Below are 25,728 nucleotides of genomic sequence, written 5' to 3'. Positions count from 1 at the left end.
TATAATATAAATAACATGAGAATGATGAAAGAGTTCATATTCACATACAATAAGTACGATTACATAGGATTAGGATTCTAATCAATTCCCAGCCTATTAACTTCAATTATCCCTAAGAACATTCTAAATAGATAATATTTTATACACAAACACAATTAAAAGAAAGAAAGTAATAATCTTATGACACAACTGGGCAGCCATCAACCAAAATACTTGGATCAGTAGGGCAATTTGCTAAAATGCAATGATCTCCTTCATCTGCACCCCACCAATCTGGACCAAAGATATCATTCATTTGGAGAGAGAAATAGACAAGGAGAGCCAAGAAAGCAACCCCTGCATCTAAAGCTGCTGAGAGAACATAATTGTGCCTAGCCCACCATCCTTTGTACCTTCTATACACATAAACATTGAAGAAGATGCCAACTACACCCCAAGTCCAATAGTTAACAGCCTTAACCTCTGGAAAGGCAGAAGCATTGTAGAAGATGAGGGGCATGTGGATGAGTTTAATCCATTTGTGTTGTGGAAACTTACGACTTAACCACCAGATTGGCACTGGTGAAATCAAACCAACCAGGAAAAACCAATTCAACTTTGCATAGACACCAAGCTTTCCAAACATGCGAAGTGGACCAACCACACCCCATATAATTGAAGCACTGTAGAAGACATTATCACCTGGGCATGTCCATGGACTTCCTTTTGGCAATTGGGTAACATCACAAATGTTCTCCACAGTAGTAAGAAGCCACCAAGCTGTCCCAAATGTGACCATGTTGTTGATCAATGTCCCTACCATCTACATAAACCAAGCATAGATTTCAGTATCAGTTCATCAATAAAAAAACATAAACTTGGAAAACAAACAATTACCTGAACTAAGAACATGGACTTAGGAGGGATCTTCATGTAGTGTCCCAGCTTTAAATCTGAAAGGAAAAAAATTGATTGCACCATACTTATGTAACCATATGTCTTGAAAGCAACATTGGCAATGGGTCTCCCCGGATAAAGATAACCAATAATTAGCTCTGTGATCACATTCAACCCAGGTTGCTGCACACAAAGAGTTAACATAACATAACAAACTAGTTAGCCATAAGTTGTCCTCTAAGTGTTTGTGTTTATGTCTGTGAGAAAAAGAGAGAAGAGAGATTTTACTTGGTTTGTTGTTGCTGTTATTATACCAATGGGTAATGTAAAAACTACACCCAAAGAGATGGCTAATAGAACACCCCAGAAAGGAAGTTGTAGTTTTCCACCAAAACCTTCACAAGCAAAAATAGCAAGTGCAAGCACTACCACAAAGATTGTATAAAACCACCATTGTGGGACTGAATCATAATTCTTCATTATCCTGTTGTAGACATCTCCAGACTTATTTTGTATGCTTGACTTCATTTGTTGCCAAATTGATCTGTGAAATGAAATTAACTTCAAAATTACTAATCAATCTATAATTTGTGTGAAAGTTAGAACAGAGTAAGAGTAATCTCTTGCTTACTAACTTACCTTCCATTAAAAAGGGCCACATGGGAGAGACTTGCAGCTAATGTCGCAAAGCTCAGACCATAAGTAAGTGAAAAAATGGCACCTAGATAGACCTTACTGTAGCTATCATAGGCTTGTTGATCGAAAGTGAAAGTCTTCTGGTCCAAGATCCGAGTGACATTGTAGCGATTTCCAGAATGATCAAATGTGCGGCTTGAGAAGATTGGAAACCGCTTGGACTCAAAGGCATTGGACCAGTAAGTGATGGGGACTAAAACATAAAGTGAGAGGAAGGCACCCGCAAGAGCACAGATTATGGAGAAGGCTGGGAAGGCTAATGGGCTTGTCAAAAAGGATGAAACCACATTCCAGTCGAGTCCAAATGATAGGAGGCCCAGACCTTGTACCCCTCCACCGATTTGGTGGGCTGTGACTGACTTGGGCCATATCCAACAAATGAAAGAGAGTGCAGTTAATGATGGGAAGAAATAAGTTGGGATAACAGAGTAAGCAAAGCTTGAGCCAAGAGCTATGAGGAAGAATTGAAGCCTTGTCAAACCACCCTTTAACCTTTTTTCCGTCTCATGTAGAGCCCTGCAAGATCCAAGCCCAAGAAGGTTAATCACTTACAATCACACACACACACAAGATGTAGACCTTGCAACATCCAAGCCCAAGAAGGTTATCAATTGGAAGTTACAATTATACGCACACAATCGGTTTGGTCTGGTTTTTTCGGGCTGAATCGGTTTAGATAGGTTACTAGATGAATCCAAAACCAAATTGTTTAGAAAGTTTTGTCTTTGGTTTCGGTCGGTTTTAATTTTGGTCTGGTTTCTTATCAGCTTTTTGTTGTTGGTTCATAATTGGGCTAATATTGAGTTTGGTCCAGTCCAGTTCCAAGTTCACATATATACATTTTAAAAAAATAATAATAATAATAATGGGAAACTCTTGGGTTTTTGGTTTCTTAGCTAATACTATCGGTTCAGTCTAGGGACCTTTATATGCTCCATTTCTTGGGTAGGTCTATTTCCCCAAGTTCCTCTAATAGAGGAGGCAGAAATGACCACCCTACCCTTGCCCAAACACATTATCCAGGTGGGGTCCACCCCCTCTATTAGAGGAACTTGGGAAAATGGAGCAGATAAAAATACTTCAATCTAGGGTTTTATTGGGTTTGGTCTAGTTTTCAGTTTTGATCTGTGCATTCAGTTGGTCTGGTTTGGTTTCGGTTTCTACCAAATATTCCATAAACCCAAACGTAAAACCAAACCAATAACAGTTCAGTCCGAACTGAACCGATCGGTCCAACCAATTCGGTCTAAACTTGGCACTCCTAGGTAAGGGTGTCAAAACCAAACCAAAACGTGAAACGTTTTAATAAATGGTTCATTTTGGTTTCAAAATTGAGACTATTTAGTTAAACGGTTTAAACTGGATCGAATCGTTTAAACCGATGATAACCCATTTAACTAAACCCTTTAAACCGATTGATATACATAGTAAGTTCAGCCATTTATGATTATAATAAACAATTATGATAAGAATAAACAAATGACATAAAAAAATTAAGAGATATAATTAACCAAATCTTTTGAATAAAAAATTAAAACATATAAACAACAATAACAATATAACCTTTCAATTAATAATAATAAAAAAAATGGAAACAATTTTTTGCTTGAAAGTATGGCCTATGCCAACACTCTCATGTGTCTATCCCTCTCCTTCTTAAAAAACAAGGGCGCACCTTTTCATATGGGGAGGAGAGAGAGAGACTCATGGGAGTGTGTGTGTGTAGACCACACTCCCGGAGATAGTTCTTTTTCCCTAAAAAAACATGGAAAATAGTTTTCTATCCGTGTGGCCTACACCTCCCATATGTCTATCTCTCTCCGTCTCAAAACAAGGGGGTAAAGACGTCTTTTCATATGAAGAGGAGAGAGGTAGACTCATGGGAGTGTCAGTCACACAATCCTGGATAGAGTTCTTTTATATTTTAAGTCTTTCTTTGAATCATGTAAGTTCTTGTTTGTTCCAAGAGAGTTTAACAATTTAGTTAACTCTCTGGCAGGGAGGGCTCTGTCCGTGACATGTAGGACGGTTTGACCCGTTTCCGATCCATGTGTCCAAGATCACTGTAATCCTTTATCCATGAAACTTTCACGTCTTTTTGAATAAATTCGTTTACAACAAAAAAAAAAAAAAAAAAAAAAGAAAACCAATTCAATTCAATGTTAAGTTAAAACAAAAACCTAACGAAATCCTTTAAATTCGAAACAAGAACCAAATTGAACCGGTTAATACCTTTGCTCCTAGGTGTGTGCGTGTGTGTGAGAAAGAGAGAGAGATCACCTGAACATAGACACCTGGACGAGGGTGGCTGGCCACCACATGTAGGGTGAATCGACAAGGAACTTCCTGAAAAGACCAGCCCAACCATATCCAAGCATCTATTTGTCACCGAAAAGGAAACAAAACCAAGAAGAAGAAGAGTAAGGAACACATTTAGTAATTTCTTGAACAATTTATAAGACCGAATTACTCCGGCAAAACTTGCCGGATTAATTGGTGGCTCTACTCGAACAGTAACAGTAAGCAGTGAACAGAGATATATGCATATACCTGAGTGGTTAGGGTTAGCAAGATGGCAAGAATGGGTTGGATTTCCTTCTTATAGAAAACTTTGACAATGGTGACAATATGGAGAGCATAAACGCCACCACTTCCAACGCTAGCAAAAATGGTAATAAGAACATGCTCTTTCATGTTAAATGGTCCTGGGTTCAATGAGAATGACCATCCAGTCATCGGCACCGTTATTGTTTTCTCCGGCAGCGTTGCAGCCATTAACTTTCCTATTGGAAGGATCGCTAGTTGGACTGAAATGGTTCCGATGCTCACTGGGTTCTGACGGAACGAGAAGAATTGGTTTATGAAAGAAAGCATAACGCATGAGCAAATACCCAATACCCATGTTCGGAATGTCAGTGCCGGCATCGTCGGGTCATCGGTGATTGGAACTGTTAGCCGGACTTCCTCTATTGGACAATCGTTCACCTCTTCTACTACAAATACTACATAGAATAACCCAAAAACAAGTGAGAAGGGGAAGGGGGAGAAAACACAAATAGCCCTTGAGAAAGAGAGAGAGAGGGGTACCTTTCTCATCAGTTGAAAGTGAAACCGCCATTGTTTTTGAAATGGTTCTGCAGTTGCAGAGAGGGAGGAGGGGGGAGGACTACTGATGGAGAAGTAGTTGTAACTTATTATGGAGAGGGCAATGATCCTATATAACAAGAAAAATGAGATTCTCTTGGATTCCAGCTAGGAATTACTATAAATGGATTATAGGGAATATGTATAATTAATGTTACGTGATACACAATTCACACTCTAAAGATTCGAAGGAAGGTCATGACGGGACCGGACTCGGCTCCTGTCAATCCGGGCAGCTAGGTTACATGTGCAGCGCCAGGAGTGAGGCGGTGCGCATTTACCGCCTTATCCCTACCCGAGTGCCTTGCCCGAGCAGGGGTAAGGCGGTCAATGCGCACCACCTCACCTCTGACGCTGCCCAGATTGATAGGATCTTTTTCCATCCTGTCTAGCCGTGGCTGGAGATGGATTGTCTAGCCCCACTAAATGACAAGAAAAACAGAGGTGGGGTGGTCATTTCACATGTGGGGCCCACCTGGTCAGAGTATTCGGGAAGGGGTAGGTTTATCATTGCACCCCCTCCCCACCTCCTCCTATTAGAGGCACTGGGGGAACTGGCCAGGCAAGGAACTGGAGGGGCCAAAGATTCAGGTTATGACCTTGCAATCTCTAGGTCAAGATCAGTTTATCATGTGAAAATTTTTTATAGCAGGAATTCATCGTTCATAGAGTGTGAGTCTCATATGTCAGAAGCAAATCTCACACCTCATGAAGGACATCGATCACCTTCATCATGGATGAAGGAATCAAGGAAAACTTAATACAATCGATCCAGATAGAGATAGAGATTTTTTATGGATAATCAAATAATTATAAAAAAAAAGAAATACAATATTTGTACCTAAGGACAAACTTTATTTTAAAAAAACAAACAAAAGATTCAATTGAAGAACATTTGAAAAGATGAACCTTATGACAAAATTTCAAATTGTTTTATTTTCGAGATTATTTTCATCCATGGTGAAGAGAGAATCTCTTCAACCACTGGATATAACATTCTGATTGGATTAAAGAAGAGTATTTTGAACCATAAACAATAGGAGGTTGGAAGTTGATCACATCACCGGCCTTCATCATGGATGAAGGAATCAAGGAAAACTTAATACAATAAAGTAAGAAAATTATATTTCTCCTAGTTAATTTTTTACAAGGAAACAAATGGAAATTAACAGAGGTAAAACGGCTTGGGAGTAGGGGAGTTACACATATGCAGGAGCTTTTAAGGCAATATTTATGTTGCCTTTCATTTCTTATGTCCAGGTTCATTTGTTAATCGATAATTTTCACATTAATCACCTTCTTTAAGTATTGAGATCCTATTTAGTAACAGATAAAAGATCTTATTTACTTATAGTAATTCACACAAAGTTAGGAAATTAAAGGGAAATTAAAGGAAAGCTTAGCTAAGTTAAGGTTGTTGGGGTCAAATGGTGGGGTGGCTAAGTGGAATCTTTATCCTCTTAGATTCCCTGTTCGGTAAAGTTGTCCGGTTCCTCTCATAAGGGGGCAAAAATGACTACTTAACCCCTGCTCGAATACACTACCCAGGTGGGGTCCACCCCACAACTGTACCGGGCAGAGAACCTGAGAGGATAAAAATTCTTAAGTGGGGTTCTCTGGTATTGTATTGTTGGACCACAGTTGGAGTGACCAGGAAAGGCATGTTTCTGCTGCAATCTGTAACATTGAACAATAAGCTTTACTCTTTTTGCTCAACAAGTTAAGGTACGAAACTATTTATGAGGAATGTTTCTCTTTTTAAGGTCAAGGACTTTGATTATAACCCAAAATGAATTATATACTTGTAAGTGAAATGGGTTTCATAATTTTTGGACAATGGTAGTCAAGAATATATATATATAGCTAGGTAAGATAAAAGTGTAAAGATGACCCTTGTTAGACTTCTTGTTAAATTGGTAGTTTTAGTTAGGGGTGTCAATCAATCAGTTTGGTCCGATTTTAGTCGCTTTGAACTATGAACCCATTTCAGTCTAGTATTTGGCCAAACCAAAACCAAATTGTCAAGACAAAGTTCGATTTGACTTCAGTTGGTTTCGATTTTGGTCCGATTCAATTTGGTCTTTTATTGGGTTAACTTAACATGTTCATTATTGGGTTGTTACTGGTCTGATCCAATTGATTTTTTTACCAATTTCATCAAAACTCAAACCAATAAGAGTTCGACCCAATTTTTTGGTCAATTCAGCCGGTTTGAATTGGAAATTGATAACACCATTTTTAATATATTGAACAGAAACTTTATTTTATTTTACTAGTAAAGTTGTTTGCTTTGTTTCATTTATGAATCAGCTAAATGAAGTCGAGTAATTTACGTCATTCCTATTAAAGTCTTCAAATTTATTATAAAACAATAGACTAGCTCTCTCCAAAATCCAATTTATAAAATACATTACATATAAAAAAGAAATACAAAACACTGCAGAAAATAGTAAAAGAAAGACACTTACAAAATGTGTAACTTATTCTTCGTCGACATAGAACACTATTCTTGAATTATTAAGCATTAGTTGTTCCTGAATTATTAAACCTGCAAATAAAATGTTATTAATATTTAATCAATTAATTTGACATGAATTTTATTTTATTTTTGAATGTGTCTAAATTTTTACTTTTAAATATTAAATAAACAAACCTCATCGTCCATGAAAATAATCTTTTGTACTTTTCCTAATCCTTTTGGGTTGTCATAATATGTGATGTATTTTTTCAATACTATCAATTTCAGTTTCCAAACTTTTTGGTAAGGCTTTAGTTGATTAATGTAGAGTAAATTTGACATTTTCCCTACAAAGACTAATTAGAAATTAATTTGTTTATTGTACAACAACAATGGAATTAGAAATTATTTTTTTTATTTCTACTACACAGAGTAATCGTATTCTACATGAGATCTATGACAATCATATGATTAATGTAAAAAATAAAATAGACAGTCTATGGAAAAATATAAGGAGATGATTGCAAAAGTAAAAATACTTACCAGAAGGATCTTGGTGAAACTTCCTACTTGTCATGGAAACAAGAATATCATAAGTTGAAAAAATAAATAAATAAAATAAATATACCTATCAGATAAGGTGGGTTTCTCAAATTGTTAATAGTTTTTTAATTATGTTTTGAATTATGACCTATACAATATCCGATATCGTGCAATAAAACCCCACTTATTCTTTTTCCATTCAAAAACCACCGACAACTTTTTATTTTTCTTTAATTGATGGCTGTACAGTTCCTACACCACACCGTGCATGAAAAATTTATCCATAATATTTCACTACTACAACATGAGTTAGTCCCACAAATTTTGTGTGTATATATTTATTGTTATCTTTTTTTGAAAACACTCATTTTAGTGAGTGAGTGTTTTTTGTGGAACAGTGCATGCTCATAGCCTCATACCGAACCTGCCCTAACAAATTATCTGAGGTAGACTGGCATTGGGCCAACATAATCATATGATCCTAACCATCCGATCAATTTCATGCTTTGAAGTTTATTCCAGCCTCACACAAAATTGAGGTCTCTACACAAGTCTTTTTTTAAGTTTATTTCATCTGTTTTGAAAATGCGGCTCCACATGGTTGATACCCTTTTCAGAACATTGATTGGTCTGGTGTGCAGATTCCTCCCACGGTGCCAATGTGGTAATCCCTCTCCCTTTATTTAAATTGTATTCTTTATTTTATCTTGTTGGAGTTAGTTAACAACTGGGTTTAGTACGAAGTTGAGTTTGAGTTTTATTTTGTAATGTTTTCTTTTATTGCTACTGATGGAGTTGTTGTTTGAGATATATTTTGTCGCATTCGTACCCTGACATCACATGTCTAGGCATACCCAATGCGACGATCATATGATAAATGTGTCCAACCCAAACCCTAGTCGTGACTACCATTTTAAGTAAAACTTACAGACACATAATGCTCAAAAAGTTTATATTGCATGTGATAATATTAAACCAAAATGTATAAAGGTTCAATACAAAGTAAAACCGGATTGAACCGGATCGAATCGGGTTTGATGGACACATAAATCCAACAACTTGCCCAAGTGGGGGTAAGGCTGTCATTTCCCGCCTTATTGTGTCTGCACAACACGGCAAGACGGGGCAGCTCAACAGTAAAGGATCTGAATCCTCTCTGCCCCCGCAATTCCTATAACCCTCTCCACTGAATCCATCCACTTCCTCAGACCATGGAAGAATTGGAAATAACAATCAAGGCAGCCACATTTTTTACAATTTCAATTTTTGTCTGGTTCCAAGACTTTAAGGGGGAACAATGGGTTTACCCAAAAAAAAAAAAAAAAAAAAGAAGGGCAGGGCGAGAGTAACCACTCCTGACATGTGGAATGGGACTGGGAACAAAAGAAGCTCAATCAATCTCTCTCAATTACAATCTTAGATTTTCATTGGGTTTTGGTGGAATTTTCAAGGAAATTAGAGAAATTGTGGAGAGATGATAGATAGCAAATTATGCAAAATGAGGTCATCACTCATTGCTCATTGCAGTAGAGAGGGAATCACTAGACCTTGGGACGGGCTGACCATTGACAGGAGTAATTGAAAGGTTGAAAGAAACTTTCATGTCTCTTGCCTATGACTTCGTTATTGTTTAATTTTTTTCATATCCCAATAATCTCTTTCATCCTCTTCCGCAAGACTCAATTGACGAAGACCCAAGTCAAGAGAAAAAATGGAAGAATAGGTTGAAATGTATCCTAAATATATATGAGTATGACCCTGTACATCTCCAACTCCAAGACCAAGAATTATTTCTCTTTTCCTTCCTTGAAGGCCATAAAATGCGGAGGAAGCAGGCGGACAACAAAAGCAACATGGGTGTTCAGGAACATGGGTATCCCCTTTTAGGATACCGATTCCTAAAGCAGGGAGACACAGAGAGAGTAATCTTTAGTAGGAAGAGTCGTTTCTTTTTTTTTTTTTGGAAGAATGGAAAAGTCATTTTTTTTTTATAGTCATATCTCTATTACTATATATTCATTCTCAACTTCTTAAATAATTTAAATCCACTTACCTAAAAAAAGAAAAATTTCAATGTAAACTTATTTCAAGTTGTGCAAATTTCACTGTAAAGGTATTTAATTATAATAATAAAAGTAATAATTAATAATTAAATTTTTTTTTTGATAGTCGTATCACTATTACAACTCATTCTTAACTTCTTAAATAGTTTAAATCCACTTACTTAAAAAAAGGAAAATGTCAATGTAAACTTATTTCAAGTTGTGCAAATTTCAATGCAAACTTATTTAATTTTAATAATAAAAGTAATAATTAATAATTAAATATTTTTTTTTGATAGTCGTATCACTATTACTACTCATTCTTAACTTCTTAAATAATTTAAATCCACTTACCTTAAAAAAAGGAAAATTTCAATGTAAACTTATTTCAAGTTGTGCAAATTTCAATGTAAACTTATTTAATTATAATAATAAAATTAATATTTAATGAAGGGTATTTTTTCTGACTTATTGATATTGTTGAAGGGTATTTTTTGTATGAAAAGATTTGCCATGACTTTTGAATTTCTACACTTATAATATAGTATATGATATATGATATGATAGTATGATAGACAAGAGATCTCTACGTGGTGGTATTTCCTATGTCCTCTCACACGGTACCATAAAAATGATGCCTTTGCCCCCAATGTAGATACCCAGACGTGCTCACCCATTGGTGTGCGTAGGAAACACCACCAAGTAAAAGATCAGAAACTTTACTAGGGTGTCCATTAATTTTCACTTGGCTTGTTGGGAAAGTATGGAAACTATAGACTCTCTACATTTATGGAGGTTAAAGTTTGCTTGATATATGAGATCAATTTTACAATTTTAAAATGATTTCCCAAAGGGCCAACTGTCATATAGCATGGAGTGAGAGAAGGAGATAAGTTGCCTTATCGATGGGTCAGTAGAGGATCATATCTGAATAAAGAGCATCCTAAAAGTGGAAAATTGCCTTATCCATGGGTCAGTGTACCTACCCTACTGGTAGTTGATGGTTCACAGAAAAGTTAATGAGACCTTCACGGCCTATGTGGGGAGAATCCGGCTCCTCTCCAGGGAGTACCCAGGGGGCATCCAAGGGTTGGACTATGTCACACACATCTCGATGCATGTCTAGGGATATGTATGGCACAGCCCAACGGCTGGATGCATTCTCTCTTACACATTTTTTTTTTTTTTGGTAAACTTTCTTACACATTGAACAACCTAACATCTCTCTTTCCCCAAAAAAAAAAAAAAACAACCTAACATCTCTAATTCTCTATATTTATTAGGGAAAGGGATTTCCTCCGACACCCATGTGCACTTTCACTAAAAGGAGGGAAGTATTTAGGGAATTCCTTCAAATAGGGGGGATTTAGAATAATTTTTACTGGTGTTACATTGTAGTTTCAATTTTGAGCGGGTGTCGTAGGAAACATTAAGCCATTTCCATAATCCTTATAACACTTTATGAATATTCTTGAAAATAATAAGAAAAAAGATTTGGACATGCCCGTCCAAAAATGAAATTACACACCCCATCACATGTCACATGTGAGTGGTCGATATATCATAAATGTCTCTCCCCCTATTGTTATATTCCAAAGGAGGCTCCGTCATTTGCTCGAAACTGTACTCAGGCAGTGTAGGGAATCCTCTCCCAAATAATAAAGGGAAAATTTCTTAGATCCACTAGATAAGAAAATTAATTACAAGATAAATAGGTTAGAAATTTGTTTTACACCTATTAATTCCAATTTTTAAAAGATTTACTTAAGGAGAATTATCCTCTCGAATTCCCTAGAAGTGTGCAATGCGGCAATTCGGGGTGGAGATGTGCTAGCAATTCGGACATCCAACATTGCTCGATAAGAAAGAAAAAATAAAACGAAAGTCAATGAACTAGATCGGATCATTGGATATCCGAAACTGCCAGGTGTTGACATCTCCACCCCGAACTGCCACACTACACACTTTAGGGAATTGGAGAGGATCCATTTACGTAATCCCTAAAGGTTATTATTGTTCATGCCTTCATGGGCCTAAGAAGAAAACAAAACCGGAGTTCCTAAAACAACCTTCATTTCTCTGTTCATGTTTTTTTTTTTTTCTTCCCCTTTTTACATTTTTTTTATTCAATTCTTTCATTAATTACATTATGTGGGACCTACCACCACCACCTCCTCATTAGGGGTTTCAATTCCAGGCCCGGCCCAATTACTAAACATGTCAGGCTTAAGCCCGGCAAGTTTAACAATCAGGTAGTCCCGGTGTGGGGTCCTAGCTCGTCAGGTGTTCGATCGAACCTACCGATTCTGGGTCTGACCTAACCCGACCCTTTAACTTGGAGTTAGGTTGCCATGTAGTTTGTATTTTGTACTGTTTATTGTGCTCAGACATAGGAGTACTTGATTAATACGTAATGAAATTTGGGTTCTATGTTGAGTTGAGGCGTTGAGCCCTCCCAAGGGGCTGGAGTCTCTTGCGCAGTTGGGCCCAAGTACAGGCTTGGTATATCAGGATAAATTAGGATTAGGGCTAAGCAATTTCAATTCAAAATATAAGGTTTACAATATCTGTCAATACGACTATTACGAACTTTCCTATCTAATACTATAAAAATCATAAACTATTTTAGTCAAAATATACTGAAAAACTATTTGAAAGTGGGTTCCATGAGACCCATAAATAGAATCTTTTTTAAATCAATGTCAAATAAAGTCATTTTTTAACCATTTTTGAATGCAAGGATTTTAATTTTGAAAAAAAAAGCACTTTTAGTAACAAACTAATTGAAGGTTGTTTGACTTTCCTTTGACACTGTCAACCTTTTCAAACATGTTTTTTTGATAATTTTTCAAAATCTTGACCATTTTAAGATGGTTCAAATCATTAGCTCAGACCTTGGAGTGATACAAGACATTCAAAACCATAAACTCGATCCCAATCATTATCGTCATCATATTATCATTGTCGTGCATATCTTCAGGGTGACAAACTGAGGTATCTGAACAAAAGTAACTTGATATGTTTTAAAATCTACATGATTAAAAATCTAAGCAACTTAATATATTCTAAAATCTACGTGATTTGTAATCTTAATTTTTTTGCTCTTTTTAATATAATATATTTTTTATTTAAGGGATGTAAAATCTTATCATTTCATATGTATAATTCAAAAGCATACATGACAATGTAAGCTTTTGAGAATTACGTGATGATAAATTACTTTCAAATTATTTTGAAAACATTTTTTTATATTAACTTATAGTTTTTGAGAATAAGAGAAAGGACAATGTAAGAAATGTTAGTCAAACATCTCGAACTTAAAATATTATGTTTTTGAGAGGAGGATCATTACTAGGATGTGTGGCCCCTACACTAACGTGAGGGCCAATGAGAATGCGTGTGGTGGGTATTCAATAGGAGTGAGATATTTCATTTCATAGGGGCAAGGTGGTCATTTTACCCTTCCTATGTCTGGGCACAAGCTGCATGCAACCAACAACCTTTTTTTTCCCTTTTTTTTTTTTGGTGGCAAATGACTACTAATCGGTGCCGCAACGCAATGTGTACCTACGCCTAGGCACAACCGCATGCGAAATGATCGGAGCACCCCTGGCCCTTTTTGCCTTTCCAGGGGTGCGCCGGTCAATTCGTGTATGACTGTGCCAGGGTGCAGGTACATGCCACGCTGCAGCACCGATTAACGTTCTTTCTCTCTTTTTTTTTATTCTTTTGTAACTCCCTCTTTTTTTTAATTTAAGAACATGATATTTGTTGTCGTGTAGCACTTGCACTCAATTTGGCTCTCCTCCAACCATGGCGAGAGCTTGGGGCCCACCTGTGAAATGACCAAAACTCCCATGTTTTGTTGGGCTGGACCCTCCAACTCCCACCGCTGGAGGAGAGATAGATCCCACCGCACTACAGCACTAGTGTGGGGTCAATCGTCAATGAGAGTGCGCACATGAGGATTTACCTTAATGAGATTTTTTATTTCATTGGGGGCATGATTGGTAAATTCATGCGGCTGGGCGCAGGAAATGCACGACCGGTTCAGACCGATTGTGCTATTGCAGGTATAGTGCGTGTAGGGTTTTGTTCGGGAACTTGGACCGTGAGTGTTTTTAAACCTCTCCGACTCTGTTTCTGTTAGTCTTTTCTTACTTCGTTTCTTTGTTTAAACTTCAAATATCAACTGCGAAACAAGATCATCTGTGCTCTCTAAACAGTTTCGATGGCAGGGGCTGCCGTTAACAAGAAGAAGGGCCTAAAGCCACAAAAACCTACACATCCACCTAAGAAGAAGCAGAAGAAGGATTCATTCTCCGACAAACCGCCGAAAGAGCTTGACCTTCTGGAGGATTCTGATAGCCCAAATGAGCACGAAGTAGAAGAAGGAGAAAAAGGAGGAGATGACTCTGCTTCTGAAATTTCTTCCGACGGTGACGATGTCTTCGCCGAGGATTTTCTCCAAGGAAGCGAGGAAGAAGGTCCTTTAATTCTCGAATTAATTTTTATCAGCGCTCTTCCTTTTTGTATCTTTTTCTTCTGGGAATTGAATGCTGTATTGACTATTGAGTTCTGGCTGGCTTATGTACTGCAGAGAAGGTTTCGAGTTCAGATTCGGACTCGTATTCTGATTCAGGAGACTCAACTATAGAAGAGAAGTCCAGAGCAATCGATGAAGAGAAGGCCAGGGAAGAAGAAGAAGCAGAAGAGGAATTGCAGCTTAACATTAAAGAAGAATCGGACGAGTTCCGCTTGCCCACTCCAGAGGTTTACTCTCTTATAGTCTTTTCTCTCTCTCTATATCTCTCTTTCCATGGTACGCTGCTGTTTATGTGGATTGCAAATCTCGCTTTGAGCTTAATTATGTTTGTTTCTGAATAAATTTAGGAGCTTGAAGAAGAGGCACAACGACCCCCCGATCTTCCGAATCTTCAACGGAGGATAAAAGAAAGTGAGTATGTGTAGTGTAGTGGCTCCTTCTAGCTGCCTTTACTTTTTCTTTCTGTGTGTTTTTTTTTATCCGGTTCTCCCAACTTTTTTAGTTGACTTGTCAATGCTTTGATCCTCTGCTCCTAGTTGTTCGAGTTCTTTCAAATTTTAAGTCTTTAAGACAAGAGGGAGCAACACGGAAGGATTACACTGACCAACTTAAGAGGGATTTGGGTTCTTACCATGGTTACAATGACTTCTTGATTAGCGTTTTGGTCGAGGTATTTTCTAACACAATTCTCTTTTGGCAATTGTGATATCTTATTTTAGTGTCGATTTTCAATTTCTTGTCTTCTGTTTGCAGATGTTTCCAGTCGTTGAGCTTGTAGAGCTTATTGAAGCTTTTGAAAAGCCTAGACCAATTTGTCTACCAACTAATACTTTAAAGGAAAAAAGTGGGAAGTTCAATGTTCTTTACATATTTTAATAATATAGGTAGTATTTCACTGACTTATCGCCAGTTTTCACTTTTATTTGATCAACAAACTGTCTTTCCTCAGCCCCCCAAGAAAAAAAAGTCTCTTTATGAAATAACTTTCGTGTTATATACAGACACGTAGACGGGATTTGGCTGATGTGTTGATAAACAGAGGGGTAAACTTGGATCCATTAAGCAAGTGGTCGAAGGTAAAGCTTTTCCAGTATGTTCACCCAGTCTTCAAATTTACTTTTCTGTTATCAGGAATTTAAAGTCAGTGGCATCTTGGCAGGTTGGACTGGTTGTGTATGATTCTCAAGTACCAATTGGTGCGACTCCTGAATATATGGCTGGCTACTACATGGTAGTTCTTGTTTCAAGCACTTGCTGCAGTTTTCTAAAAATGTTTCAGTTATCACTGTTTTTATGTATCTATTACTTGTTATGTTCAGATCTTATATCGTTTTCCTTTTTTTGCTCACAGCTACAAAGTGCAAGCTCCTTTTTGCCAGTTATAGCCCTCGCTCCTCAAGAAAGGGAACAAATTGTAGATATGGCGTAAGTCTATCGAATATTGTTTGGAACTAACTAATGCTAAGCACCATATTTCCAACCATTTCACTAAGATTTTGCAAGGTTTGAATCTTTAATTTCTTCTTAGATTGCAGATCCTTTTATATCGCAACTGTGAGAATGCAGTCTAAATCCAATTACCAGCAATAAGAACTAAGTAAAATTGGCATTCCATTTTATTTTTAGAAACTTGACATTTCTTAGTTATGAGATTGAAGGCCAACTGGGTTTGAATTGGGTTTTAATGGTTGGGGATCTTGGTGAATTTGCTGAACTTTTAGGAATTCATACAGAGTACAATGGTCACTAGAGTAAGATTCACACTGCGAAACAAAATAAATAAATTTGAGTTCAAATGGAAAGTTGAGGACAAAGCATAAGAACTTGGTAGAGATATAGGAGACATAGAAGAGAAACCTAGATACGATTTAAATTCTAGGATATTTTTTTTCAATAGAAGAAAAGGAAAACTAAGAGTTTCTTATTTTCACATTTAAGTAATTCTCTTTTGTGTTTTCAACATAAATCTTAAAATTTCAATGACTTTCCAGTTTTAAGCCAGCCTGATACCCATTTCATGCTGGAATAAAACCTTGCTTTGTATTGATCCGTATGATTTGAATAAGTCATGGTCTAGGAGTATGGACGGTGGAGGATCGGTTAGAGAAGAGAAGAAAATCTGAGATGAGATCTCAGAGTAAAGAGTTACAAGGGAGATAGGGAATCACATAATCATTACACACTCAAGTTGAGCAACCGACACTTTTCTGTTTTCAAATCTGTGCTCCCTTCATTGGATTACAATGTATAATTAGACAAAAATCAAAAGAGTCCTAATTGAAATAATGAAACTAACTTGCAATCAAACTATACCGCCTAATCCAACTCTAAAACTAAAATAGAGTTCAACATAACTAACCTATTCCTGCGTATCCTATCCAATGCAAACATGATATAATAAAGACATAAAGATTAAACTAATTCCAGTCCCTATTGGACCAAAAACCCGGGTTGGACTGGTTCCATCTAGATTTGAGCTTCCAAACTCGGTCGTGCTAGTCCAACCATTCGAGTGCTACTACATCAATTCTCCTCCTCTGAAAAGAACTTGACTCCGTCAAGTTTGGACAAGGACCAAGGAGACCATCTGATTTGAGACGTTGGAGGAGAAAAGATCCTGCTATCTGCTGAAGCTTGATTGACGGAAGGTCCTTAGCTGGGAGGAACTTCATTTCGAATCCATTGTGTTTGAAGGAGTAAGTGTTCTCATGACCACAATGTTGAGCCTTCTTATCAAACAACCACGAACGCCCCAAGATGATGTGACAGACCTTTAAGGGTAGGACATTGCATTGCACTTTGTCGATCAACCTGCTAATAGAATACATGAGCAAACGCTGATCGTTGATCTTAAGGTTAGTGTTGTACATCCACGCAACCTTTTAGGGGTTAGGATGCAACTCTGTCTTTAAATCGAGTTTGCGAACATCGTCTTTAGAGACGGGATTGGTGCAACTACCATTGTCAATTACTATGGTGCACAGACTACTGTTGCATCTCACTTTGATCTGGAAAATACTATTTCGACGCCAATCATCCTCTTCAGAAAGCTTGTGTATAGTAAAAAGTGGACGAAGAACGTAACAATGTTGCGTCTCTCCATCCCCAAGAGGATGTGATAGACCTTTAAGGGTAGGACATCACATTGCACTTTGTCGATCAACCTGCTAATAGAAAACGTGAGCAAATGCTGATTGTTGATCTTAAGATTAGTGTTGTTCATCCACGCAACTTTTTAAGGGTTAGGATGCAACTCTGTCTTTAAATTGAGTTTGCGAACAACGTCTTTAGAGACGGGCTTGGTGCAACTACCGTTGTCGATTACTATGGTACATAGACTATTGTTGCATCTCACTTTGGTCTGGAAAATACTATTTCGACGCCAATCATCATCTTTGGAAACCTTGTGTATATTCAAAAGTGGACAAAGACCGTAACAATGTTGCGGCTTTCCCTCACTATCGCTGTCATTGACTTCACTAGGTTCAGGATTGCGCTCTGACTCCAAAAGTACTAGATTATTCCTCTATTTCTCTTCTGAAGCAGCAGCCATAAATTCTTCTTTATCAAGCGAAAAAACCAGACAATTAGGACACTGAGCAGAAAAGTGTCTATACCTCTCGCATGAGAATCACTGTAGTTCAGCCCGTGGCTTCATAGGAGGTTTGTTGGAGCCATTTCGAGGTGGAGAATAAGGGCAGTTTGGCCTTGAAGGTGCCGTAGATGACCAGCTAGCTGTGGCCTGTTGAATGACTCTCCCTATGGAGAAGATTATTGTTGACTGAGACTATCACCCTTGGAGAAAGTATCTGTGGAAGTCTTCTGAGGGTATGGCCGCCTCAGACTTTCTTCTACCTGATATGCCACCTGTACACCATCCTCCATTGTAGGCAGTTGACTGGATGCTAGTTCAACACTGATATGAGGGTGCAAACCATAAAGGAATTGTGTCACCAATACCTCTTCATCCCACTCAAAATCAGATTGAGTAGCTAAATAGTAAAACCGAACGATATACCCCTCAACTGTCATGCTTTCTTGTCCCAACTGTGCAAACCTGAGGTGCATGCGTTGCTTGTAGTCAGTAGGCAAGAATCTTTGGTTCATGGCTTCACTCATCTTGGCCCAAGTAGTTACTAACCCAATGCCTCAAGTCTGATTCTATTGTTGGTGCTTGATCCACCAAACTCGTGTCATGCCCTTCATTGTGGCCTTTGCAAATAGAATCTTTCTAGCCTTAGTTAACCTGTACCATCTAAAAAATGTCTCTAAACTGGGAACCCATCCAAGTTACTGTTCTGGGTTGTTATCCTCATAAAAATCGAGGATGTCCAGCTTCGCTCTCTTTTAGCTCCGTAAAGGGTATCATCATGTCGACCAGCTCCATATGATGGTGGTGGCAATAGTGGCAATGGTGCAACATGAGATGGGCCCTGTGGGACAGAGTTGGAAGAATCCCCAAACTGCATGAGACTCTTTCCTTTATCTGAAGCCACCAGTCAGTCAAGGGAAGCTTGCATAGATGCCACTCATAGTCTGGATAAAACTGACAGCTGTGGTGAGGGTATCGACATGTTCAGTGTGGGTGTCAATTTTTGTATCAGTTTCACCACTATAGGAGTTGAACTGTTGAGGGGGGGTTGATTGAGGTCAATGGGTAAAAGGAAGGCAGTAGGGGTTGTCTGTGAGAATCGAAGGGAGGGGATTTGCTGTGGGAGTCGAAGGAATGGGTGAGTTGTGGGAATCAAAAGGATGGGGTTTACTGTGGGTATCAAAGGGATGAGTGGGAGGGTGATAGCGCAGGGGGAGGGAGGGGAAGTATCGAACAACAAAGGATGCTGTTGGTATTGTTACGATAGAACAGTAACGTAAAAAATGAGAAAGAAAGAGAAGAAAATTTGGCTCTGATACCAAATTGGTGAAGGGCCGGTTAGAGAAGGGAAGAAATCTGAGATGAGATCTCAGAGTTCAGAGTTACAGGGGAGAGGGAATCACATAATCATTAAAAAAAAAGATTTAACAACATAATAAAATAAAGGCATAAAGATTAAACTACTTCCCACCCCTATTGGACCAAAAACCCGAGTTGGGCCTGTTCTGTCTGGGTTTGGGTTTCCAGACTTGGTCATGCTGGTCCAACCAGTCGAATGCATGGTTGTCATGGCACTTAGGCGAACCAAGGCGGTCAAGGGGGGCAAAAATTAAGGTGACACCAGCAAGGCACCAAGGCATCACCTAGGCAACCAATGCACCAGTCCAGGCAAAGCCGCCTGGATGCCTAGGTGACGTGACGCCTTGACAACTATGGTCGAGTGATACTGCATCAATGGAACTCTTAAATTATTTATTAATTTTTTATAATTTTCTGTTAAGTGAATTATTTCACTGATATTTTCTTTCACTGGAATAAACCAGAAGATAAATGTTATTATTTGGTTGTCTTAACTCTTAACGGTGAAGTTTATTTTTCTTTTTAAGAAAAGAAAGGGGAAAAGATTGCAAAAGTAATTTGGCAATGTCACCATTTTCTAACATTCGCATATGGTAACTGTCACAGTGCCACTGCATCATCTAAGCATTCTTTGTGTTTTCCTGATATCAGTTACTTGTCACAGGGCTGCACCTGGTGGTAAAACAACTTATATTGCATCTCTTATGAAGAACACTGGTATGTACAATGTTTGAATCAATGAGTTATCATAAGTCTGTTGTTCCCAATGCTTCTATGGATACTTTCCCCTTTTTTTTTTCTTTCAAATATTAAGTTTGGTAATAATGTAGTTAACACAAATAAAACTATTTTGTTGTGAGGACTACTCTGGATCACTGTATTGTAGCTATTGCCTGTAGTCAAAATTTAACTATACCTATATTTGAGAAAGCACAAATGTTATTGTACAGTAAATTTTTATGAATAATCTTGCTTTTTTTGGGGATTGGAGGGGGTAGGTAGGAGGTATCGATTCTTCATTCACCTTTTTTTATAGTTTAAAAAAAATTAAAGCAAAAATTCATTTCTTCTGAGTAACCTGCATGCCATTTCCAGCAACTTTGTGCTCTTGCCTTTATTTTATAGGAAAAGGTTGTGTGCACGGTCGTGACCATGCACACAGCCGTCAGATGGAGTTAAGGGGGTGCACCGCAGACCCTCATCCCCATCCAACGGCTTTGTGCATCTGCGTGCACCATGCACAACCGTGCACAAAACCCTTCCCCTTAATTTTATCTTTGGTTTTTTGGCTAATAGTCCCTGCTTTCTCCTTATTATTAATAAAAGTATCATTCGTAATATGTTTGAAGAAAAAGTTGTGTTCTCCCATCTTTCTTTTCTTTTTCAATTTTTTGAGATTCATTTATCCCAGTGTTGGTTGCTTCAGAGACAAAAGAAAAGGAAGAAATTTTTTTAGCACCTATTTAAGTTACTTGATAGAAAACCTATCATTTCTCCCCTAACCCCCCCCCCCCCCCCCCCCACACCAAAGAAAAAAAAGATAGGAAACTGGTCTGGATTTCCTAGCTGTTTTCGTCACCCATCCCCCGGGGGCAAATGCATAGAAGAAAAATGGAAAAGATCCAGTGTTACTACTGTAAGGAGAGACAGATCCTTCTCTTTTATATCCCAACCAAATCAGTGTAAGATTGGGTCGTACTTAACTGCTCTGGTTCCTGCATAAGATTTGATTAGTAGCCTTTGTTATACACACACACACATATTTTCTTTTAAATTTTTTTTTAGTATCTTTGTGCAAGGGCAGTCATTTGTTGGTCCCATTTAGTACTTTCGTTTCTTTTTGTTTAGTATGGATTCTTGTTTTCTTTTTATTTTTTCATCTTTTTTAATTCATGAATGTAATCTTCTCCAGGTATAATTTATGCAAATGAGTTGAAGGAGCCTAGACTCAAGTCATTGGCTGCAAACTTGCATCGTATGGGTGTAACAAACACCATTGTGTGTAATTATGATGGGAAGGAGGTTAGTTTCAGATTCTACAAATTTTTTGGAGCTGGTGAAGTACATGCTAACTGATAATTGTTTATACTTTACTAATTTCAAATTTGCATGGGAGAAAAATGAACATTTCTTCCTGTTGTGAACATGGTTGTTATGCTGATAGATGTTCTCATGAAAATGTGATACTTTGGGTAAAATATAAGAAAGGGTTTGTATTGCAATCTGAAAATCCAGGTTATGGATCTCGAATGCAAGCATGACCAATGATCAAATCTGTGATCAGATCTAAGATGAAGGAAACAACTGCATTGTTAAGGGAAGAAATCAGATCGATAGAAGGGGAGAGAGAAAAGATGAGATCAATCTTCTTGGGAGGAAGAAGAGAGAAGAAAAGAAAAGAAATCAGGTTTGGGATACCATTTCCGTATGCACTGCTCAATAGTACCAAAACTCTTAAAAAGTTCATATTCTTTACCTCAAATCATCTCTAATTGATGTGGGTGTATTACACTTATAAAGACCTTCTAAAATTCATAATTTGACTCGTAAAAGTATTCTTAATCACACTCACACACTCAATAAAGTAAATAAACTCGAAACAGAACTCTGTCTAGATATTAGGACCATTAGGTATTCTAATCTAACTAACACTCAAGTCAACTAATAATTTCGTGTACTAACTTTATCCCCCACTTTATGGGCTTATAAATTAGGCCCATTACATCAATAAACCCAAAATTAAGAAGCCCAAGGTCCATGGAACTTAACCATGGGCCAAAATAAAGTCTTTTGATGGCTCTATTTACCCGATTGGACAATCTTAACTGCATCAGTTTACCATCCTAGAATGCGGAATACTGACCAGGATGAACTTCAAACCCGATTCTGACCTGCGTCCAAGTTAAACTAGAAGGTATCACACCTGGTTGCCCCTAACAATTGTTGGTCCCCGTAACTATGTTTTAGCATTTTAATTGTTATAACAGAAAATAGGCAGAAAAGTTGTGGTAAACATGAGGCTAGCAAGAGAACCAAACATGTGCAGTAGAAAAAATTTAAATTGAGCATAATAGAGATGAACATTAATGCAAACCCAATGACCAATGCCCTCGAATTAAGGTTTTAGGAACCATGGATCTGCAGGGTGGATCTAAGTGACAGATATAGAGAAACTGATAATATAGAATAAGAGGACAGGAATAGGAAATGGATTGAGAATTGATAAAATAGAATGTAATAATAGAGAATTATATAAAATCAGATATAATTGGGGAAACCGAGAAGAGTAAAATTAGGGCCATTAAGGGAAAATTTGATATCTTACAAAGGACTGATCTGCTGGGCTTGAAATTCAGGTAGAGTGACCCGGATATTTAGGCCAAACAATCGGTAGAATTTCTGTGAATTCTCTGGTAAAATGGAGGATGTGATTGGGACAATATGGAAAAATAAAACAAACAGAGCAGTGTGAGAGATGGATATATTAAGCAAGAAAACTTAGTTCTAATGATCAGAACTATAAGAAAATAGTTTTATAAGTTCAGATATCAAATTTTAGCTCAAACTGATCATTAGTTTAGCAGATACTTAAAGAATTAAGAATCTGGATAGTTGCACTTAAACAGGATTATCACTAAGTGTTAAGAAGATAAAAAACTGACCTGGATGTTGAAGAGATATTTGGGAACAATAAAAAGAAGAATAGAAGAAGAGAGAAGGGGGGAGGGGGGGGGGGGGGCAGGAATCCACTTGCTGTGACCCTGGTAGAATCCACCAAGGGGTCCTTGAGAATTCACTCAAGTTGAAGAACTGTGAATCTGCAGAAGCATGTAAAGAAAGCTATAAATCTTAATGTGTAAATTATGGAAGGCCTATCTTTAGATTGCTGTTCAGACCTAATAAATCTTAACTGAGTTGGAAATCCAAATAACAGGAGGAAAACTCAACGACAGAACTGATGCTAAGCCTAATTGGCCGCTCCTACTGTCCTACTTCATCTAGGACTTAAATTTATTACTTCAACAGCTTAGAGAAACCTACTAAAACTCCTATATGTTCTGGGACTCACATCTTGAGTCAAAACTGAAAAAGAACTACAATATCTAACCCACAACTTGGACTCCTCCCAGGATTAGCCTTTCTTCTCCCCTTTAGCCTTAGCTCGAGCTGCATCAACCATGGAATTAATTAGAATTCAAATTAGCCAATAAATTTATAATATGATTCGGTTAAATTAAAAGTAAAAATTCCTGATAAAGAGCCAAACATGACCCAAGGTGCAGGACAAAATGGAAAGATAAAATAACTTATAGAGGATACAATCTTTATACATGAAGTTACAAATAAAAAAATATTTGCTATCAATGTTGAATTATTGCAATTGATGATTAAGAAAATTCAAGATGCAGCATTAAGAAGTTGTAACCTTCTTTTTTTTTTGCCTGTTGTCTTATTCCCTAAAGTTATTTAATGCATTATTAATGCAGGGGCAAAAAAAGATTTTCAAAAAGTTGAAAGTTATTTAATGCAGTTTTTATGTGAAATGACAGGATTTACCCTAATTGAAAAAAAAATGTGTGTTGTCTTGGAAGGTGAAAAAGTAAGGTTACACCACTTCGGTTACAGTAAGATTTTTCCGATATGAAAGAATGAACTGTTTATGCAGAATATACTAAATTTACCTTTATATGTGTAAAATGAACCTAATATATATAACATCATTATTGTGCCTATGTGAGATATATAGAAGAGTTTCTCAAAGAATTGTATGCATAATGTTTTCAGGAAGTCCAATGAAGCAAATCCATATAAAGTTAATTGGCGAAATAATAAATTTGTATGTTGAATTTTAGAAAACTTGATAAAATCTTAATTGAGTGAAACATAACAAAATCTTCTCTAGAATCCTCATCATGAAGACATAAAATAAGAACTGAATGATACTTCATTCTTTCATTTATTTAATCAGAGGGATATAAAGTTTCTGCCCTAGAAAAAATTTCAGAATTTTCATTATTTACTCCATTGTTGATTGCCACTGAGAATGGAAATATTCTCCAAAATTATTAAAATATGATCCTAAAGTCAAGTTGGGAGAATCAATTGATATATTTCTTCGTTGATTTGTGGGCTCCAAATATGCCCTTGATAACTCTGGTTCTTTGGTGAGATTAGAATACACAAATCTGAGCTATTTTTAAACCCATAGAGGTTGTGGCTATGTCAGATATAGGTTCAAACACTTCAGGAACATCCCTGTCTGTAGTTTACTGCTCAGGTTGTCGGGTTCCACCAGTGTCGGTGACTCGGGTCAATTGGGTGCAGATTGGCTTCTAAAATTATGTGACAAATTGGGTAGCTTTATACATACAATAGATGCATTTCTTTATCTGTTTGTTATAATGGTTGCAGAACATGCAGCCTGTAGAATGTTTGGTCTAGAATGGCAATGGTATATTATCAGACCCTGATTCATTTCCTGGCCTCTTTTCTGAGTTCTTTTAATGGAGAATTCTTTTATATGCATATAATCTTGCTTATGTGTTATTTTCGTCTTGTGGTCAGCTTTCACTAGAAGTCTAGTGAATTTTGGGCAAGATTTCTGAGGAAATTTATTTTGAATTTCAGCTGCCAAAGATTTTGGGACTAAACACTGTTGATAGAGTGTTGTTGGATGCTCCCTGCAGTGGAACTGGAGTAAGTGATTCGATACTTGATCTGATTACCTACTTACTATTGTGGAAAATTTTATCGTCTCTATTGGATGCTTGTTAGAAAATTAGGAAAGGGTTATTGATTTTGCAGGTTATATCAAAGGATGAGTCTGTCAAAGCCTCTAAAAGTTCTGAAGATATACAAAAATGTGCTTTTCTACAGAAGGTATGTTTGCTCTCTCTCTCCATCTGAGGGGAAGTTGGTTGGGGAGAGCTCAAATTTGGAGTTTACATGGGTGTTGTTGCTATATTTGAGATCTTGACTTTTTTTATGATAAACAACACCATTTAATACTTTTAAAAGTGTTTTTACACAAAAAGAAATTTCAAAGATGTTTTTACCAGTGTTCTCTTTTGGGTGTCTTTCTGGATGGCCTGCCTGAAGACATAGTATTTTTATTTTTATTCATGAAGCAGTTTTCTTACTTTTTTAGTACAGGTTAGTTCTGTCTAATGGTTAATCCTCCTTAGTTTAGAACTTATTTGAAGATCTCCAATGTTTCCCTTGCAGAAATTGATACTTGCAGCAATTGACATGGTGGATGCTAATTCCAAATCTGGGGGATACATTGTCTACTCCACTTGCTCATTAATGATTCCAGAGGTTTGTATTGAGACCGCTTCTTTGCAGAACCAGTAATGGTATTTATTTTTCTAAACTATAAACTTTTCAGAATGAAGCAGTTATAGACCATGCACTCGGAAAAAGGGATGTGCAGTTGGTGCCATGTGGGCTAGACTTTGGCCGTCCAGGGTAA

At 37.3% G+C, this 25,728-nt stretch overlaps 2 protein-coding genes across 5 annotated transcripts; one reads left to right on the top strand and one right to left on the bottom strand.

The window, feature by feature from the left end:
• Positions 1 to 126: 126 nt before the first annotated feature.
• Positions 127 to 21,867, bottom strand: LOC122642964 (oligopeptide transporter 1-like). Of its 4 annotated transcripts, none has more exons than XM_043836589.1 (7): positions 21,858 to 21,867; positions 16,171 to 16,180; positions 14,800 to 14,811; positions 1,516 to 2,119; positions 1,165 to 1,420; positions 877 to 1,059; positions 127 to 802 (listed from the first exon to the last, which is right to left on the bottom strand). In XM_043836589.1, coding segments are annotated over exons 3-7 (1,668 nt in total). In that variant the 5' UTR covers positions 14,801 to 14,811; positions 16,171 to 16,180; positions 21,858 to 21,867; the 3' UTR covers positions 127 to 178. The 4 variants fall into 4 exon arrangements, with proteins under 4 accessions (XP_043692524.1, XP_043692523.1, XP_043692522.1 ...); XM_043836588.1 differs by lacking the exons at positions 14,800 to 14,811; positions 16,171 to 16,180; positions 21,858 to 21,867 and adding exons at positions 3,853 to 3,950; positions 4,123 to 4,582 and having other exon boundaries at positions 1,516 to 1,558; positions 1,658 to 2,088; XM_043836587.1 differs by lacking the exons at positions 14,800 to 14,811; positions 16,171 to 16,180; positions 21,858 to 21,867 and adding exons at positions 3,853 to 3,950; positions 4,123 to 4,582 and having other exon boundaries at positions 1,516 to 1,561; positions 1,661 to 2,088.
• On the top strand, positions 13,952 to 25,728 carry LOC122642965 (26S rRNA (cytosine-C(5))-methyltransferase NOP2B). The gene is made up of 14 exons (XM_043836590.1): positions 13,952 to 14,246; positions 14,360 to 14,532; positions 14,653 to 14,716; positions 14,842 to 14,975; positions 15,059 to 15,142; positions 15,307 to 15,381; positions 15,465 to 15,536; positions 15,657 to 15,730; positions 19,921 to 19,973; positions 21,169 to 21,278; positions 24,885 to 24,953; positions 25,062 to 25,136; positions 25,482 to 25,574; positions 25,645 to 25,728. The coding sequence occupies exons 1-14, from the start codon at positions 13,991 to 13,993 to the stop codon at positions 25,726 to 25,728; spliced, it is 1,416 nt and encodes a 471-aa protein (XP_043692525.1). The 5' UTR covers positions 13,952 to 13,990.

This window comes from Telopea speciosissima, chromosome 10 (genome assembly GCF_018873765.1).
Source record: "Telopea speciosissima isolate NSW1024214 ecotype Mountain lineage chromosome 10, Tspe_v1, whole genome shotgun sequence".
NCBI lineage: Eukaryota > Viridiplantae > Streptophyta > Magnoliopsida > Proteales > Proteaceae > Telopea > Telopea speciosissima.
Note: the sequence above shows the minus strand (reverse complement) of the source record. Positions and strands in the feature narration are given on the sequence as shown.

Coding starts and splice junctions, on each gene's coding strand:
- LOC122642964 (XM_043836585.1), bottom strand. CDS start 4,497: ATGCCGGCACTGACATTCCGAACATGGGTATTGGGTATTTGCTCATGC. Junction 1,449..1,612: donor ACAAGCCTATGATAGCTACA/GTAAGGTCTATC, acceptor TAGATTGATTAG/TAATTTTGAAGTTAATTTCA. Junction 1,060..1,164: donor TAACAGCAACAACAAACCAA/GTAAAATCTCTC, acceptor CTTTGTGTGCAG/CAACCTGGGTTGAATGTGAT.
- LOC122642965 (XM_043836590.1), top strand. CDS start 13,991: ATGGCAGGGGCTGCCGTTAACAAGAAGAAGGGCCTAAAGCCACAAAAA. Junction 14,717..14,841: donor TCAACGGAGGATAAAAGAAA/GTGAGTATGTGT, acceptor CTCTGCTCCTAG/TTGTTCGAGTTCTTTCAAAT. Junction 15,382..15,464: donor CATTAAGCAAGTGGTCGAAG/GTAAAGCTTTTC, acceptor GCATCTTGGCAG/GTTGGACTGGTTGTGTATGA.